Raw genomic sequence first — 21496 nt, forward strand, 5'->3', positions numbered from 1 at the left:
ATTATGACGTTTAGTCAGTAGTCTTGGAACTATCAAAAATTTAATAAGAGACGAAATCTTATGATGGCAAAAAACGCCTATTTCTGTTGATCTTCGAAACAGGCATTTATTGGGGGCAATTTGTTAGCTGAAGATTTCGTTGAACAAATATATGTGCTTCGAAGGAGTGTATGATCGAAGGCAAGGTGGTTACTGATGACCATCTCTGAGAAATATAAAATGGCTACTGATGGCCATGTTTCGATAGTAAAAAATGTCTAAGTTTTTTATGAAGATGATGGCTACTGAAAGCTATTGGAAGGACATATCCTCGAAGACTTAGACAAAATTTATAAATTTGCTTAAGTATTATTATTTAGCGTGTTTGTTAGTAAGTGTTATTAACATACTGCCACGCGTCGAAGATGGACTCAGGCGGGAAGATTTGAAATTCGAAGATAGTTGCGTAACTGCTTATTCACAGATGTCATCGCTGGAAGTTCTTATGAGAAACGTGGCAGCGGATTAGCATAGGGCCGTTATGGTCGAAACTAGTATAAATAGGAGTTTTTATGATAGAATTCCGTGTGTTCATTTTGTACAAATCACTCACATATTTACTCAAGTATCAAGCGTTAACGAGAACGAGTTCGCTGAGAAAATGTACATATGACACCACCATCTTAATACATGAGTATTATCTTTTATTGCTTTTCGTTTTCGAATATCTTTAAATTCTTGCATTCTACTTACTTCTTGTCATTTACATTACTGTATCTTTACTTTCATGTTATTTACTTTCATGTTATTTACTTTCATATTATTTACTTTCAAGATCTTTAACAGTTTTATGTTTTAAGATTCTTTTTAACAGAATTGCATGTTACGTTATCTGCGTTGTTTACATTTTAAAGTCATAATCACATATAATCAAGTCATCACTAAAAGTGTATGTTTTCAATCGAATAACATTTGTCGAAGACAACGAATCATGAACATGGTTCTAAAGAATATTGATAACAATCTAATTGACTATGTGTCCTAGGATCAATCTAGTCGATCCTGCGAGTAACCAAATCATATTTATTATAGTTTGGAGGACTAGCGGTTGTTTACCGGAAATCACCGTAAACAGCGCCGCGAACTTTGTTGGCGCCGCGAACCCTGTTTTACAGAACTTTTTCCAAACTTTGAAATGATGTAACTTTTGATCCGTAACTCCGTTTTATGCGCCGTTTGAAGCGTTAGAAAGCTAACGCAATGAACTATATCATGATGCAATAAAATTATTCATAGGATCTATTCTCCTATTATGTTTATTGGGATTAAGTGATGAACTATGTTGTGTTAACATGTGAAGTATGTTCTTTGCTATGAATCAATGTAACCATGTCGCGGTATAACTTGACGTATGTTTTCCTTATGACGATACAATGATATTGAGATGATGATATGCAACTCCCTTATGATGAGATAATGATGCTTTATAAAGAATTAAGAATGAATATGCTTTCATTAAGTAGTTGAATTAACCGTGTTACATTGTTACTTGAATTGTGTAATGTGATGTTTGTTGTTAATATGTGTTATTTGAATGTTCTTGTGGAGAATGATTATGTGATGACTTAATTATGATGTGGTTGTTTTAATAACATGCATGTATTTGAATATGTGTTATGGCTTGATGAAATGTGAATAACATGTATTGTTATGATACGTTGTAATAGTCCATATTGTATACCGTAATGAATTGATGAGGATGTGCACAAATGCATTGGCAATTGTTTACTACAAGTTTAATGAGATCTTGAATTGGTAATTACTATGAGTATGATTATAATTGAATGATAACATGTTACTTGAATTGTATATATGTAATACGTGAATTGGTGTTGATTGATAATAACATTGTTGGCATGATATGTGATATGATATTCATAATGAGTGTGAATGATTACATACTAGTTGTTGTAACATGTTGATGTTTATTGTTGTTGTGTGCAATATGTAGAATTTGTCGTTGTTGTTGTAGACCCTATGGTCATTGTTGATAATTTGTATTATGTTGATAAGAATGAAGTTGAATAGATGTTGTATGTTGATATGATGTGATGACGTGATTGAGATGTGGTAAAATACTATGATATGGTTATTACCATAGAACCTTGGCATTGAGTTGATGTTGTTTAGTTGATATGGTTATGTTGTTTAATTTGATTATGTCGTTCAAGTTGATTATGTCGTTTAAGTTGATTAAGTGGTTTAAGTTGTGTTTGTGGATGTGCATCATTTGAGTCGCATCCATTGCATTGTTTAAGACGGCCCTTGTGGCAATTGTTTGAGACGGCCCTTGTGGCAAATGTTTGAGACGGCCCTTGTGGCAAATGTTTGAGACGGTCCAATGGCAAACTGTTTGAGACGGGAGTTTTACTCCAATGGTACCACATGCATATGCATAAGTTTGAGTCACATTCGAGTCGCATTTGAATTGCATTTGAATTGTGTTTGGATTGTTGAGATGACGAGGTGTTTGTTGTGACGTGATAATGATATGTTTGTTGTGACGTATTTGATATCACACTTGTATATTTGAATATGTGATTAATGACATCGTTGCCGTTTTGAAAGTCGTATTATATTGATAAGTTGTTTTGCGGTGAAACTTGTTGCAAGATGTTATGTGATGCGAAGTGGTGAAATTATGTATGATCTATATCTCCTATATTATTTATCATGCATTCCTTTATATTGTAAGATATCTCACCCCTTTGTTGATATTTCCCCTACCATGGGAAATGGGCAGGTACTCAAGATTAGTCGTGGAGGTCCGAGGTTATTTATGTGAAGTCTTTATGTTGCTTTATGGCAAGTCGAGTTGGTGTCCATTGCTCTGATACGTAGCACTCGGGGGGGGGGGGGGATTAGTTATTATTACTTGATTATTGTATTCCATGATGACACTTGTGTTAAGTTGAATAATAAATATGTTTATAAGTTTAAGTTGTAAGTGGTGAATGAAGTTTTGTTCCGAATGCTATGTATCTTTATTAAATGCAATATAAGTATGTTTGTTTGGTTAAGTCGAATTGTGACATCCCATCTTTGATGAATAATTTTAAATGCACTATGATTTTCGCTTATAATTGCGGGGTAGATTTGAGGTGTTACAATAGTGGTATCAGAGCAGGTCGGTCTGTCCGGCCAATGTTGTCTAATGTTGTTTATTCCTGTGTACACGACGAGTGTGTGAAACACTATAGGTACTTGTTGTTCTTCTGATCGTTTGTCTGCAGGAGTTGGTTTGAAGCTAATTGGGGGAGAAGCTATGCTTCTCGGTTATGTTTCAGTTGTAGGATGTAGTATGCTGCTGATGGACTGTGAAGTTGTTGGTTGAGCAACCTTGCGTAAGATGTCGATGTTGATTTATTTATTATTTATAACAAAATATCAACATAATGGCAGGATCAGATTGCACGTAGAAATTTGCAGATATAAGTGATTGATCTTTATTGTCAAATTTAAATTATTATTGAATAAATTATGTAACAAAATTAATGCCCCGATCTGTCTCTACTTTGTGTTGTTTCACCATCTTTAATTTTGTCTGCTATTTTTCTATTCAGCAAGTTCAAATAATGAGATCAATTTATTAACTTAATAAAATGTATTTCTTATTTCTTATAGCTTCAGGTTAGGCCAAAGCTTGCATGGACCTGCCGTAGAAATATGCAGTATTGACTATGGTTCTAATTGGACTCAAGGGTAAGGTTTCTTGTTGTGGAGAAGGTGTTATACTTATATGCTAACAACTGTTTAGTGCATATGGAACGTTATAAATGAAATTATATTCAAGAATGAAAAGGGTGCTTTCGAGGATATAGTGTTTAAAATTAAGATGCATTCTCGGTTGGTGGCTACTAATCGATTCCGAACGATTGAACTGTAATTTTTACTAGTGGTGCAAATACCCTTTAAACTATCTGATTTGTTAGTCTGTATGGATGCAAGTAATTTTCATTTTTGTATTTGAGTTTTTGTACCCTAGTACTCGAATTGGAATATATACAAATTTGCTTTTAAAAAATATATATAATATTCGAAATCTAAAAACATCAATTAAAAACAATGTACCAACTTGTAACTTTAATTAAAAGCTCACAGACTTATTCATACAAAGGTATAGAAATTGGTATTATAAAAGAAAGCATGCTACGTCTTATAAAAAAAGAAGGACAATAATATATATTCCATTAGTTATTACTCTCTCTCGTGACATTATATAAACCACCTAACTTTTCATAGATATAAAAAAACTCTCTAGTGCACAACATCACTACCACCAACAGCACTGGACGTCTGGACGGACCCAGAACATTTAGACTGTGGGGGAAATAATTATATAAATTCACAATATTAAAAAATAACATAATTCTTTTGTAAAAACAAACATGTAAAATTTTAGATTAAAATTATGAAAAATATTGTTATTGATTTCAATAAATTTTTATATTATAAAAATAATTAATAAAAATATATATTACTAATTAAATATTTAATTAAGAAAAATAATTACTATGTATAAGTAAACTGATATTTATTAACAATGTTTATTTTATATACTCAATTGGCTTTTTCTAGAATTTTTTTTTAATGCTCTATCCATATAATCTTATAAGCAGCGAATGAATTATTTACAACATATATTTGTTTCATGTTAAATATATACAATTCATGTCTATCTTTAGAGTGTATAGATTATAGCTGTCTCTTCTGCAATCTTTGATTAGCATGCATATAATACAATATTTAACAATTGTTGAATTATAGTGGGGGCAGCTGCCCACAGAGCTACTAGAGTAGATCCGTCCCTGACTATGATTAACATTAGAGAAAGAAGATTATTGGTAGATCTTAATCCCATTCTTGATTTTTGTTTGTTATGTTACGTGTGTTATAAATAATGAAAAATGATTTACATATTATATCTCCAATTTATTTTTTAAACGCCCAAATTTTTATTGACCGATCTCATTGTAAGATGAGTTCTAAGTATTTTAAGCAATTTTTATGAAGCTTTTATAAAAAAATTGAAATTAATTTTTTGTTTCATTTCATGAGTTATGATTATGCTTCGCGCATTTGAAATAAACTTTTCTTTTTCTTAAAATTTTTATTATATTGAATATTTTTTAATTTTTGCATTTAATTTATTCATCTAACTTTGTATTCATTTTCACAAGTGAAAAAAAATTACTAGTATGTAAATATTTTAAATGGTACATATTTTGATATATTATTTCGGTAAATTAAATTTGTCTTTATTTTAATATTTGAAACATGATATGGACTCTAATATTTAATTTTATGAATGATAGTTAGTATTGAGACTGGAAGTAATTTTTTAATAATGACATTGACTTACTTCACAAAAGTAAACCATTCAACTGTCAAGGTGTCCAACACCATTGAATTAATTTTACAATCCATTTGGAATTAGATAGAGACACTTTTCCTTTTGTAGTTTGAATTTAAAAATAATTTTAAAGCATCTTGATAAGCGCATTACTATCACGTGAATGAGTGGGATGGACTCCAGTAATGGATTTATGTTATTTAGTAATTTCATGTATCAAACTCTTTAGCCTATTCTTTTATTTGTTTCTTGTTTGTTTGTGTTGAATAATTGACTGATTTAATTAATTTCATTTTAAATGAGTGATCTACTTTTAAAAATATTTAAAAGAACTGATACATTTGAAATAGTTGCTGCTAACATATATATAAGATAAATAGATTGTTTAGTTTAGGTAGGCACGTGGTTTGTTAGGGAAGCCACATGCATTGGTGAATAGCAGCTATAAATATGCCTCATTCCTAAAACTTATCATTCACATTTCAATACTCCTTCCTTCTTATTATACTCCTTCTTCCGATATGACAAAAGCATCTTCCCTCATTGTTATCACTTTTCTCCTGTTTTCTTCCATGGCCTTGCTTGAAGCGGGTGGTGGATGTGTCCGTAACTGTCCATGTGTGCGTCCACCATGTGCTCCTCCTGCTTCAACTCCCGTAACCACCACCACCACTGACGCTAAAGCCACCGCTCCCATCACCGCAGCCGCCGCCGAAACTTCGATTGCCGTCACTACCATGGACAACAATTAAAATATAAATTTGTGATATGTATTATGACGTTCCTATAATGAGTACGTTAATAAAAAAATATTTATTATAATCACCACCATGGACGGCAATTAAAATATAAATTTGTGATATGTATTATGATGTACCTATAATGAGTACGTTAATAAAAAAATATTTATTATTATGAGTTATTATTTTCATGCTTCTCTTTTTATCCCTCTCAGTACTCAATTTTCTATAATGAGTACGTTAATAAAAAAATATTTATTATTATGAGTTATTATTTTCATGCTTCTCTTTTTATCCCTCTCAGTACTCAATTGTATATACTTGTTCATAGAACCCTCCATTCTCACTATAAAATGGTATAGTGACTTAATGGACTCAAGCATGGTTCTCACTAAAAAACTGCATGATTCTCATTCACTTAATGGACTCTGTCTAAAAATGTTTGCAGCACCATCTGAAATTTGATCTAACTAGTTACTAAAAGATGAAAGCTTTAACTATAATAACCAATAAAAAGAGACTGTATTTGAAAGTTCATATGTTGTTTTTTTGGCAATTGTTCTCTTGAGTCTTTCTGATCTTGAGTTCATACTCACTTTTAATTTTCTAATTTTTAACTGAACATAAAATCGTATATTTAAGTGTTATTAACCATGAATAATTTTTTTTCATATAATATAGTTCAAATTTAAAGGAGAATTGTTTGTATTTTTTCCGATTATTTTATCACATCTGGTCCCAAAATCAGTACAAGAAATCTTAAAAGATAGTCTGCAGGTTCCATAAAACAATTCTCATCATATGTTTATTTCATGGTTCATTTACTTCGTTTCAAATGTGGAAGAGACTGCCTGCGTTTTCTGTGATCTTCATGAGGAAGACACTGCCCATGGGTTCATTCTATGTCCTCAACTAGGAATTTTATGGCAAAAGATTAATCTCTGGCTGGATTTGGATGCTCAAAACTCTCAGGATTGTTGTAGCCATCTATTGCATTGCGTGGAAGCTCATGAAGGGAAAAAGAAAAGGAACAGAGTGGCTACAATCTGGTTGACAGTTTGCTGGAGTATATGGAAGATGAGGAACAATATCATTTTTAACAATGCTACAATGGATGTGGAGGAATTATTATTCATGATTTTGAAATTTTCATGGTGGTGGTTGGCTATAGAAAGTAAGGATAGAATTCAATGTAGCCTTTATGAGTGGTTTAAAAACCCACTGTTATGTCCCTGATTTAATCTCTTGTATTGGTGGTTTGTTGTTCTTTTCTTGTATGGGTTGGAGTACCCCTAATACTCCCATCTTTATATAAGAAGTTGCTTATTAAAAACACTACAAGAAATACTGCAATTTGCCAGGGGTTAAACCCCTCACTAAAGGCAAAAACCCCTCACAAATGCACAATTTACGAGGGGACAGCTCCCCTAGCAAAACAGGGGGTCGCAAATCCATTACCGAGTGGCTGTCCACTTCGTAAAATTGCCAGGGGCTACCCCCCCCTCGCTAAATGAAAATTCAAAATTCAGCTCTGCACCCTACAGAAATAGGCACCAGCTAGCAGTCTGCAATGGGGCAGAATGCGTCAAACATATTTGCTTGGGGATAAGCCCCTCGCAAATTGCAGCATATATTTTTGTTTTGCTTGGGAATTAACCCCTCGCAAACTGTTTTATGTTGAAAAAAAATATAATTTTCAAAATCGTACATAATAATTAAAAAATATATATATATAATTATAATATAATTTAAATTAAAATATATATATATATATATATATATATAATAATTCAAATTAAAATAAAATTATTATAATACATATAATAATTAATATTTAAGCAAATATATTAAAAATTAAACTCCATACAAAATTACAATAATATTTAAAAATAAGTTCAAAATAGTTAACACAAATTGTTCCATACAAATTAAAATAAACTTAAATATGAAAATTTAATTATTCCCCCCATCTTGTTCCTCTTCTTCATCAGCTCCTCCATATCCACTAGTTCCTCCAAATCCACCACCACCCATATTTTGTGAAGCAAAAAATTGATCAAACCTTTGTGACCGCTCATTTGCAATTCGCATTGCTTCTTGATACTCTTGTGCCTGCCTCCTCATTTCTTCCTGAAATTCTCTCCTCATTTCTTCTCGTAATTCTCTTTCTCGTCTTTGCATTTCCTCCTGCATCTCTAATTGTTTTCTCTTCATCTCTTCAATTTCCAAATTTCTTGCTGCTACTTGTTGTGCTGCCTCAGTATTTGCCAAGTTTCTCACAGTTTCAAGCATTTCGGCGGTTAATATAAGTGGAGTGGATGATCCTTCTCCATCAGCATATCTCATTTTGAAATCTCTACTACGCCGCTTGATATTTTTGGAATACCCTCCAGTACAATACACTCTCCCATTTTTCTTCTTTCCACCTGAAACCTTATACCAAGTCTGAAAACCAATACTAGGGTCAACAGGATACCCCGGTGGTGGTTCCGGTATTTCAGGATGCTCTGACAACTTTAGGGCAAGTTCTTTATCAAAATTCTCCTATAAAAAAATTAAATGTTATCATGATTCAAATAAACTATGTACATATAAAAGAAATAAATAAAATATCTTTGATATAAAAATAACTTACTTGTGTGATTTTTGCGCGCTCGTCAATAAACTCTCCATTTCTCTTGAGATGAGTCTCCATGTGGAGCTCATTAAGAAGTGGAGTTCTGCCTAATTCTTCACGCTAAATAAGTAAAAAAAATTAATTATACATAATGCAACATTTAAATAATAGATTTAATAAAAAAATTAATAAATTTATGTACCATTCTTCGCGCAACTTCAGCCACACTAATACTTCCTGCTGCGTAGTTGCAGCCACTAACTTCAGATGCTCTATTTTTCTTTGCCTGCTCTGATATTTCCTTAAACTTATCAGAATTCCAATGATCAATAAGCTTTGGGAATATATCTTCTCCTATCCAACGTGGACGTGTCCCTTTTGCTTCCCATTTCAGTCTAACATTCCTCATAGTATCAGAAAATCGAGCAGCACATTTTGAGTGAAACTTTTCTTTAATCACGGCCTCATCTCTAACATCCCAAATACAATGCTCCTACATTGTTGTATGAATTTAAAAATATCAAATAAAGTAGAATCATGAATATCACAAAAATTAAAAAGGAACTGTCAAAATGAATAAGTAAATTATACCTGAAATGCCTGAAACCATTTTTCCTTATCATCTTCATGTACAGCTCCATAAGACGGCCAGAATTGTGTGTACTTCTCTTTAATAATATTTGTTATGATCGATATTGCCTGATGTGAGGGAACAATTCTAAACAACAAAAATCTTGAGTTAGTATTGATTAAATAAAACTCATATTTAAAATATAATACAAAAACACAAAGACTTACGATCCTGCATCGGGATAAATGATTAGTCTGCCCTCATGATACTTAATTTTTTGAGTCGTATTTTTTTTCAAAATACGCTTCCTCTTCGTTTGCTCCTCAGCACTAGTATCTCCAAGAGCGCTGGTATCTCCAGGAGCACTGGTATCTCCAGGAGCACTGGTATCTCCAGGAGCACTGGTATCATCCTCTGAAGGAATGGGTAATGGCATGCTAGATCCACCTGTCTCCATATGCATGGGTAATGGCATGCTACCAGATCCACCTGTCCCCATATGCATGGGTAATGGCATGCTAGATCCACCTGTCTCCATAGGAAAATATGTGGGGTAAGAGTATCCAGGAGGACAAAAAAAACCTGATTCAGGGGGCATGGATAGTAATCCAGTGAAAGAACCAGACATGGGCGGTGTAGGATGCATAGGCGGTGTAGGATGCATAGGCTGTGGAGTAGAGCGTGGCATAGGAACGAACATATCCGAGTTAGGAACCTCCTCTACAATGAATCTGGTGCGACGAGGTTTTTGTTGACCCTTACCTTTTTCATCTTTTTTGGGTGGCATTTTATCCTGTTACACAAGATAATATTTGAAAGATAATATTGCACAAGATAATATTATCAAGTTAATATTACATAAGATAATATTTGAAATTTAATATTACACAAGATAATATTTGAAAGTTAATATTGCACAAGATAATATTTAAAAGTTAATATTACACAAGATAATATTACATATTCAATTTAATATTACATATTCAATTTATTCATCATCATAATATTCGTTGTCTTCATCGCATATGATATTATTGTCTTCAGCCTCTCCTAGCTTTTCATGCTCTTCTTCCATAGGATTTGTTGACAACAAGTTACTTGCGTCAACTTGTTGACCCTCAACTGCAGTATCACACAAACTTACAATCTCCCCAATTTCAATTACCTCATTAACAGGTGAAATCTCATCATGTTGGTATGCAACATCTTCCATTAACTCATCAGTCTCAATGTGACCCATTGGGTTGGACTTGATTACAACACACCATTCTCGTTTGCGTGGGGTAATTGAAGGATAAGGTACATAATAAACTTGCCTAACATTATGTGCCATAATGAAAGGGTCATACTCTTTGTACTTTCTATCTCTTCGAATCTCAACAGTGTTATACTTTTTATCAATTTTTGTTCCTCTAGAAGATGGATCATACCAATCACAGTAAAATAAGACAATTTTATTTTCCGAGTCCATATAATTATAAACCAACTCGTAAATATGTGTGATAACCCCATAGAAGTCGTCCTCACCACCCTCTGTAACTCCTTTTACGACTACACCACTGTTTACGGTTTTCTTCCCTACACTCCAATCCTCAGTGTGAAATTTGTAACCGTTTACAAAATATGTGTGCCATTCATTTACACGTTGACTAGGGCCTTCAGACAAATTTCGCAAATGTATTAAGTCAGGACTTGGTGTAACAATACATGATAATTGCTGCTTAAACCATGTTGGAAAATAGGCATGTGTGTAACCAGTCGATGGTTGTTCGCATGTGCTTTGATAATAGTAGGTACCAAATGCCCTATTTCGAAAAGAAAAAAAGGTTAGAGAAGGTAAATCTTAACCAATTAAACATATACACTTACTTTAAAATATACTTACTCAAGATATGGCTTAACTTCAACGCAGTTAATCAGCACATGAACATGAGCAGATTGCATTTCTTTTTGTGAAAGCCAATGCTCACTCTTCTTCCCTGCGGGACGGCCTGGACGACCGAAAACTGATAAGGTAAATTGACTTCTTTCACTGAAGCGAACTTCGTTCCTTATGATTCTTGGAGACAACATCATGTGATTGAAATAATGAGAGCAAAAATGTGATGTTTCGCGATGTATATAATGTGCACAAATTGATCCCTCAACTCGTGCCTTATTTTTAACTAATCGCTTTGAATCACCCATGAATCGTTCAAATGGATACATCCATCTATATTGAACAGGTCCACCTAGAAAAGCTTCATAAGCAAGATGCACAGGGAGATGCTCCATAGAATCAAAGAAACCTGGCGGGAATATTTGCTCCAACTTGCAAAGAATGACAGGAATATTTCGATCCAATTTAATGATGTCGTCTACTCTTAAAGTTGAAGCACAAGTGTCTTTAAAAAATTGACTGATCTCAGTTAGTGGATTAAGCACATTCTTGGGCAGTGAACTGAATGCAATTGGAAGTAATCGTTCCATGAAAATATGACAATCGTGACTTTTCATTCCATGCAATTTCCCGGTGTTGGCGTCAGCACATCTTGCCAGGTTAGAAGAATAACCATCAGGCATCCTCAATTCATTTAACCACCGACATACAGCTTTTGCTTCTTGGGGAGTAAGAGTGTAACAAGCCTTGGGTTTTAATAATTTTCCGTTTGGTCGAGGTTTCAACTCCAATTCTTTTCGATTACACAAAAGTTCCATGTCTTTTCGTGCCTTCTCATTGTCTTTTGTCTTCTCATTATCCATCACCGTGTTAAGCACATTATCAAAAAAGTTCTTTTCAATATGCATAACATCAAGATTATGACGCAACAAATTATCCTTCCAATATGGGAGGTCCCAAAAGATACTTCTTTTTGTCCAATTATGGTCAACCCCATATCCTTTAATTCTACGTGCTTCACCATAGTCTGTAAATTTTGATAGGTCACAAACATTATTCCATACTTGAGTCGATGACAATCGAGGGGGAGGTAGATCTTTTACTTTTATTCCTTTTCTAAAAGCATCTTTATTCCTTCTAAATTCATGGTTGGTAGGTAAGAACCTACGATGACAGTCAAACCACGAACTTTTCCCACCAAAGTCCAAAGTAAACGCTTTTGTGTGATTCATGCAATGCGGACATCCCATTTTACCATGTGTACCCCATCCAGACAACATGCCATATGCCGGAAAGTCATTAATTGTCCACATCAAAGCCGCTCGCATATTAAAATTTTGTTTACGAGACACATCATAAGTCCACGCTCCCACCCACAGCCTCTTGAGATCATCAATTAAAGGTTGCAAATAAACATCGATTCCCGCCTTTGGACTCAACGGTCCCGGAATGATGCATGTCAAAAACATGTAAGGTTTTGTCATGCACATCTCAGGAGGGAGATTGTACGGGGTAACAATAACTGGCCAACAAGAATATGCATTTCCTGAAAAATTATAAGGAGTGAAACCATCTGAGCATAATCCAAGTCGGACATTTCTAGGTTCAAGTGCAAATTCAGGATGAACTCTATCAACGTGTTTCCATGCCTCGCCATCATATGGATGTCGCATCATGCCTGAACTAATTTTGTTTGTATGGTGCCATGCCATTTGGCTTGCACTGTGCATTGATGCAAACATTCTTTGCAACCTAGGTATTATTGGTAGATAGAACATAGATTTCACTGCAATGCGATATTGCCTTTGGTCAACTCCTTTACTGCTAACTAAATACCTTGGACTCTCGCAAAACTTACATTCCTCCAATTCCTCATCATTTGTACCAAACTCGTTGTCATAAAACAACATGCAACCTCTAATGCAACAATCAATCTTTTTTACTTCTAATCCCAACTTAGACACCATCCTCTTTGCATCATAATAACTTGTAGGCATGTTTTCTTTCACAGGAGTCGCGTCCAACATCATTCTCGCAAAGAATTCTAAACACTGATCAGGAATATTCCAGTTTGATTTCGCAGCCAAAAGTCTCACACACATTGATAGCTTAGAGTCAGAAGACTCCTCAAACAATGGTATATTTATTTCTTTCAACAGCTGATAAAACCTTTGAGCTTTCTCATTCGGGAGCTCTTCTCCATCTAAGTCTTGTGGTTCATCATACGCCACATTCACCCCTAATGCGTCAGTGAACATCTCCTCGACGAGATTAAATTGCTCCTGGCATTGCATATGTGATGAACTACTCCCTGGATCAACTCTATTTATACCTGATTCTATATGTGTTTGACTTCTAGAAGCCTCTGTATTCATCTCCTGCATTGTTTCCCCATTAGATGTCCAAACCCAGTAATTTGACCTAAAACCCACTCTCTCCAAGTGACGTTTCACTTCACTAGGGTCACTAATAATATTTCTGCAACCACACTTTAAACACGGACACCTTACCCCTCCTTCCCTGCGACAACATTCTTGAGAAAATGCATACGAGAGAAACGCGGCAACTCCTTCCATAAAAAGTGGTTTAAGCCCACGTCGTCCAGGAAACATTCTATCATACATCCAACTACGATAGAATTGGTAATGTTCCATACTGCACATGTGAATCATGTTTAATTATATTCAATATTTGTCTTTTTCTAAACATATATAAATTATATACTTGTTTTTAGTCCTAAAAGAATATTTGTTTTTAAAATATATTTAGTTGTTTTTAGTCCTAAAAAATATATATACATGTGAATCATATATAAACTATATACTTGTTTTTAAAATATATTTACTTGTTTTTAGTCCTAAACATACATACTTGCTTTTAAACTATATATATATATATATATATATAATATATATATATATATATATATATATATATATATATATATATATATATATATATATATATATATATATATATATATATATATATATATATATATATATATATATACAAAAGCACACAAATTGGTGAGATATAAACATATATATACTATTTATTTATATACCGTTTTAATAAATATATTGTTTTTATACACTATTTTTTATTACATACAATAAAATTATATTCAATATTTGTCTTTTTCTAAACATATATAAACTATATACTTGTTTTTAGTCCTAAAAAAATATTTGTTTTTAAAATATATTTAGTTGTTTTTAATCCTAAAAAAATATATACATGTGAATCATATATAAAATTATATACCTGTTTTTAAAATATATTTACTTGTTTTTAGTCCTAAATTTAGGACTAAAAACAAGTATATAGTTTATATATGTTTAGAAAATACTTTTTACATCGGGCAGAAAGTACTTTTTACATCGGGCAAAAAGTACTTTTTACATCGGTCCTGGGCCCGATGTAAAGCCAGGCGATGTAATAAGTCCGAGACATTTTACATCGGGCCAAGGCCCGATGTGAAAAATTAACATACCACATCGGTTGAATTCAGATGTCTGATGTGAAAAATAATTCAATGTTTTTATAAAACAAATATACGATATATTTTACATCGGTTGTCCACTATGCCCGATGTAATAGATTGTTATTACATCAGTTTTCAACTTTGCCCGATGTAATAGACTGGCTTTTACATCGGTTTTCATAATGCCCGATGTAATATATTTTCTTCTTTTAAGCATATAATGACTATTTTTCCTATTTTAACCTGTAATTTATTTTGTACCTAATTTTCCATATAAGATTCAAATACCACACAGACCAAAGTTAGATCGCTATTTTGCATATTTTTCCCACAACACACAGACCACATTTATATATATATATATATTCATCAAAATATACAAAAGTATTAATCTAGGATACACAAGTGTACAAAATGATAAGAAAGGTTCACACACGGTTTACAACTACAAAATAATAACACAACAAATATCCAACCATTTAAGTCCTTTCGCGCACTTAAAAAACCAACGGAGTCGCAAATCATACAAATCTTCTTGTGTTAATTCTGTAGGATCATCAAATACCTACAATACGCAAATAAAAATATAGAGTTATTCTTTGAAAGTTCACATTAAGTTACAAAACGCAAAGTAAATAGAACAAAACAGTCAAATTGGTATATAAAAATAAGTATTGTCTTTAAGAGTAAACTAAAAACAAAAACAAAAATTGCATTCAGCACTTAACAAAATATCTATTAATATGCCGAGACAAAATATATAACATATTGAAGGCGTGTATGATGTTTAGAGCGTATCGCACTTCATGGTTCATAAAAAATACATCGGATAATCTCTAATTCGCCCAAAAGATAAATAAGTTGAGTTCTGTCCAACAAATTTGTTCATGAGTAGAGATCATTAACCATTTGAACTCAATCACTCATATGAACTCAATCAAATTCTTTTTAGTTTATCAACACTAATACATAGCACATGTGATTCCATTAAATTACTCTATTTTCTCAAATTATTTCAAGTGTAAAATGGTATCTCTATGCTTGATAGTCATATAAAACTCAATCAAAGCACGGAAACAAAAGTTGATGTAAATGATACTTAACCAAAATATAAGAAAACAATGAAACAACTGTCTATCATTCTGCACTTTGTTTGGCGCATACAATCAATACTGACCCATTCAAAAGTACTTATCCCACCCACCAAAATTGCTCCAAATAATGGAACGCTCCATCGCAAAAAGAATTCAAATTTCACATCTAAACCACAAGAATTAAAACTCTAAAAAAAATAATAAGAACCATTCTAATTTGGCTATCAGTGTTTGCAAAGCAACACACTGCTTAACTTAGTTTTCTCACTGCAATGAAAATTTCACATGAGATTTCCAGATTTTATTAACAGTAATCAATTGAAGTACAAGTAAAGGCAGAAATAGAATAGAGTAGACAGAACACATGAGACTGATATCTTTAGATTTGATTAGACATCATAACACTTTAATGTTACTTAATTTGGGATGACCTTAATTTGAAGAAAATGGGAGGACCACAAACATTGTATTTTAAGAGATGGCACCCATGTTTTTGGAAAAGTAAATCAGAAATTTTCCATGTGCATCTACATTGACTATTGTATTTTCCAAATGAAACATCTTTTTAGAGGCCATGCATTTCATAAAGTGAGCTTGCTGACAGGGTATGTTGGAAATGGATAGGAAATTGAAATCTGGCCTTAGTACCATGTTTCTCAAAAGGCAACTAAACACACCATGGGAGAAATGAGTTCAACAATCAGAGATTCACAAAGAACTAATTGATATATTATTATAAACACCAACAATTAAAGGATTATCATCATGATGTACTAGCACGCAAAGAGATACCATTTTATAAAATATGGGTCCTTAAATACCATGTTAATATCTTAGAAAATGAAACATGTATGACACTATTAGCCCCACACAACAAACACAAGAATTAGAACAAGTGTAGAGTTAAAAAAGCACCTCAGGTCAGATGCATCTCATTGAAAAGAAGCATCATCAAATTGGAAAGCATCGGCGGGAAGGGGTATCATGAGTAAAGAGGTCTCTTGCATTCACATCTTTCACAATACGATATTTCTTGATCAATAACTACTAAGTATTATTCATACCTATTAGAAGTAAGTCCCTGTCAAACAAAAATAATTTTAAAGATTAATTCAAATTTATATTCATATGAACTTCACATGAAGTTGGAATTGTATGGATGCTTTATCATTCAATGATTCATTTAAAGCTGAAATAACTTTTAACCTTGTCTAAAAACTAAACGTAGGAGTCACTATGACATTCAAAGCTGAACCAAGCTTTTTGTACAATGCTGCTGCCACTCTATTAGCTTCCAATTTCTTTGTAGAGAAGCCACTGAATCAAGATAGCACCTATGCAGCAAAAGAGTTGTATTTTAACTATGGTCAATGAAACAATAATTAATGGAAATGTAATCAAAATGAACATGAATTTTACTAACTAACCTCTGATTTTAACAGTTAGATTCTCAAGGATGAATTCAACATCTTTGTGGAACTTGCTCAATTCAATCATGTTTGTCTTTAAATTAGTAATCTTAGTAGTCTTTGCATGTTAGAATAATGAATTATAATAATGTGTTATAATAAAGTAATTAAACAAACAAGAATAATAAACATTAATTTGTGATGACATAATCACACACCTCACGCAAGGATGCATTTGGAAGTTGGAAAAACAAATTTAAGCATTGACTTCTCTAACACTTCCAATGCCAATATCACCTTGTATAATACACTTTCTAACAAATGGTTTATATTAATGTGGCTGAACAAATCTTCTAGCCATAGACCAAACCTGAAAAACATACAGATAATACATATAAAACTTGTTTTCAATTTAATAAAACTAAACTTCAATTAGTAAAATTTAACAAATCTAAACTTGAAAATTTCATTAGTTTGTTTTTATTTTACAACATACACACTAGAACAAAAGGATTAAAACATCAAAACTTGCATCTTTTCAACACTCTAATAAAACTCAAACTCTAACCATAACAAACTATGCTTCCTGGGAGAAGCACTGGGAGATTGAGATTTAAATCTAACTTGGACAGTACATATTTTGACTTGGCAACATGGGTTCAAGATTCATTATAACATAGATGAGTGATTATACTCCATACAAGCTTTCACTTCCTGATATCAAACCCTTTAAATAATACAATCATTAGAATACAACGGATTGATCAAACCAAGTTAGCAAAACACATACCTTATTAATCAATCAATATGCAAACCTTAAGTCAATACACCTCATCTAAAAGCCTAAAAAGATTCAAGAGTGGTTGAAAAAACTACGGATAAGTAATACGAAGGTGCCAATAGGATCTTATGGCTGGTAAATAGTTAAACAAAATCAAACATAGTAGAGTAGATTAGCACAAATAACATAGTATGACACAAGTGGTAAATACTTAATCTTTTAACTATTAGTCTAGTATCAATCCCTGACATGCATATGTAAAAGCCACCTTAACAGAATTCTAATTTCTAGTTTCTAAATTAACAAAACTCTAACTTAGCAACAAAAATATCAAATTTTAATTTCTAATTTCAAAAAACCCTAATTAACAAAACCTTAAAATCAAGATATATTACCTTAATGATTTCAATGTTGAAGATGAAGGCTTCTAAGATTAAATCGATTTTGATTCCATCGCCGACACTGTTGTAGAAGGAGAACCAGCCGCTATTGTGCACTGTTGCAGAAGTTCCGCCGCGGCAGTGATGCCGGGAAGAACGTCGAAGCGTGAAAAAAAAAAAGAGATGTGTGGTTTCGGCTGGTGACGGCGAACGAATTAGGATGGGTGGTGACAGCGAACGCGTTAGGGTGGTGACGGCGAACGAAAGAAATTGGTGGTGACGGCGAACTGTGCGTAAAGAAGAAGAGAGAAAAGTTTTGTTTCTGTAAGGAGTGTATAGGGTTTTAGGGAAAAAATGGCCGTAACATTTCCCATCGGTTTTTGAATGGCCCAATGTGAAGGCCCTGTGTGTAACATTTTCCATCGGGTTTTAATTGAACCGATGTAAAGGTCCATTGTGTGTAACATTTCTCACATTGGGTATTATTTAGGCCTGGTGTAAAATCCCTTATAACAAGATTTTCATTTTATTTACAATTCTGCCACCGCATGTATTTTTTTCAGTTTATTTACAATAATGCCATTGTGTTACACATTTTTTAATTTTTCATATATTTTTTATATCATTGGAAATAAATATCTGATGTAAAATCTTTTGACAATTATTTTTCACATCATATATTTTGATACCTGATGTAAAATCCTTTAAGGAAATGTCATATTTTTAGTAGTACATACATACTTGCTTTTAAACTATATATATACACAAAAGCACACAAATTTGTGAGATATAAACATATATATACTATTTATTTATATACGGTTTTAAAAAATATATTATTTTTATACACTATTTTTTATTACATACAATAAAATTATATTCAATATTTGTGTTTTTCTAAACATGTATAAGCTATATACTTGTTTTTATACACTTGTTTTTAATTTCAAAAGTACAAAAATTATAAACTGTTTTTTTTTTATATAATAATATTAACAATACAAAATTTTTATACTGTTTTTTTAAATACTTATGGTTTTTAATGCATATTATTTTCAAATACATACTATTTTTATATTATTCTGTTTTTTAAATACATACAGTTTTTAAACTATTATATACCATTTTAAATATACTGTTTTTAAATTAAAATTATATTGTTTTTATTTTTATAATATATAAAAATCGTTTTTTTAAATATACTGGTTTTATAAAATATACTATTCTTAAATAATATTATTATAATATATAAAAATCGTATTTTTTATTTAATATATAAATACTGTTTTCTAAATAAATATGTTATTTTTAAAATAAATAAACTGTAATTATAATATTAAATTCGAAAAAATTAAATAAAAAAATCTAAACACATACAAAAAATATATAAACTGTAATCTAAACACATATAGAAAATTTATATATACATACACAATATATATATATATATATATATATATATATATATATATATATATATATATATATATATATATATATATATATATATATATATATATATATATATATATATATATATATATATATATATATATATACACTTCCATCATAAACACATATAAATTAATTTCAAGAGTTGTATATGTGTACCTTAATTGAAGATGACTTGTAGACTGAAGATTCCCTTCAAAATATGAGAGTTTTCTTCCAAATTTTTTCTTCTATAAATCAATTGCAGTATAAAAAAAAACAAAATTAGATTATATATTAAATCAAAAAGAATGTATAAATTTACTTAGAGGAAGTAGAGGAGAATTTTTACCTTAAAATTATAGTGTTGTTGGTTGAGATAAATGAGATTGTGAGAAGTTGAGATGAATGGGGTTGTGAAGAGTTGAGAGGAATGGGAAATTTGTTAAAGGAAGAAGAAGATAAATATGGGTTTGAGAAATGGTTGCAACGTTCTGAAACAGAAGAAGCAGTGAATGTGGGCATATGCGGTCAGAAATCAGCGAGGGGCAGCCCCTCGGAAAAGAAACGGTCAAATGTGGCGTGGGGGGACCCCTCGCAAAATGCGCCTTGGAAATAGAGATTGCACGCGCAGTCTGCTTGCGCCAGTGGAGGAGACAGTATTGTCTTTATCCCGAGGGGTAGCCCCTCGCTAAATTCTGTACCTTTTTTTCCTTGGGGTTAACCCCTCGCTAAATGCTGCACTAGCTGACGAACAAATTTTCTTTTTGGCGCCACTTTCCTTTACTTGGGGTATCCCCTCGCAATGCAGATTTTCAAAATCAAAATTTCCCTCTTCATCTATTTGCGAGGGGTCCTCCCTAGGTATGCGAATTTTGTTTTTTTTTTTTTTTAGAATTGTGTTTTGCGAGGGGCTTAACCCCAAGCAACGTCATTTATTTGCGTGGGGATTAACCCCTGGCTAATTCCCCTGACTATTCTAAGGATTTCTTGTAGTGAAAAAAAAACTTTCTCTTGTACATGCAAACTGCAATTTCAATTTAAATCTCACCAAATTTATTCTAACAAAGATACTTTATAGGAACCTATGAGTAGCAAAAAGCTTAGTAAGAAAAAAATTAATATTTAACAAACTTTAAGTATTTTTTTATCATTATTTATTTATTACCCTTTGAATCAGACTTGCAATTAAGCGGAAAATAAATTCTTCATACTTATAAACTATAAAGTAATGAATAATTATATTACTTTTCATTCACATGGTTTCTTTCTTCAACAATACACATATACCACCAGTCATTGTATAACTTTAATTACTTTTCATTCACATGATTGAATAAGACATATATATGTAAAGTACTTGTTTCATTTATAAGGTAAAGCAAAATATGTCTTCCTCTTAGAGAACAAGACCTTAATTTGAGTAAATTATTAAAAGCTTACCACACATATTCAAACATATATACGTTTTAGTATTATAAAGTAAGGATGATAGTTATATAAACTCCATCCTTTTTTACTCTCTATTGTTCTTCATGAAACTAACTATGTGAGCAAATGAAATATGAAACTAGACTATTATTCTAGTTTTTATTTTGCTTTTATAAAGACTAATATTTATAACTATAGTTTTTTAATGTCAACTTTACTCTTTATAAAATTTAAAATTAAAAACGACAACTAATACAAATTTTTTAAAGAGTAATTAAAATTAT

The 21496-nt window shown here is 31.9% G+C and overlaps 1 protein-coding gene and 1 long non-coding RNA gene across 2 annotated transcripts; both read right to left on the reverse strand.

Moving 5' to 3' along the window:
• Positions 1–10308: 10308 nt before the first annotated feature.
• LOC131659144 (uncharacterized) lies at positions 10309–13853 on the reverse strand. The gene is made up of 2 exons (XM_058928377.1): positions 11206–13853; positions 10309–11125 (listed from the first exon to the last, which is right to left on the reverse strand). The coding sequence occupies exons 1-2, from the start codon at positions 13851–13853 to the stop codon at positions 10309–10311; spliced, it is 3465 nt and encodes a 1154-aa protein (XP_058784360.1).
• Positions 13854–15115: 1262 nt separating this feature from the next.
• On the reverse strand, positions 15116–18467 carry LOC131656793 (uncharacterized). The gene is made up of 4 exons (XR_009300296.1): positions 18366–18467; positions 16987–17559; positions 16696–16861; positions 15116–15251 (listed from the first exon to the last, which is right to left on the reverse strand). It is a non-coding gene; the product is annotated as an uncharacterized LOC131656793 (long non-coding RNA).
• Positions 18468–21496: the final 3029 nt, after the last annotated feature.

The sequence above is a fragment of the Vicia villosa genome, linkage group LG3 (genome assembly GCF_029867415.1).
Source record: "Vicia villosa cultivar HV-30 ecotype Madison, WI linkage group LG3, Vvil1.0, whole genome shotgun sequence".
In the NCBI taxonomy this organism is placed as follows: domain Eukaryota; kingdom Viridiplantae; phylum Streptophyta; class Magnoliopsida; order Fabales; family Fabaceae; genus Vicia; species Vicia villosa.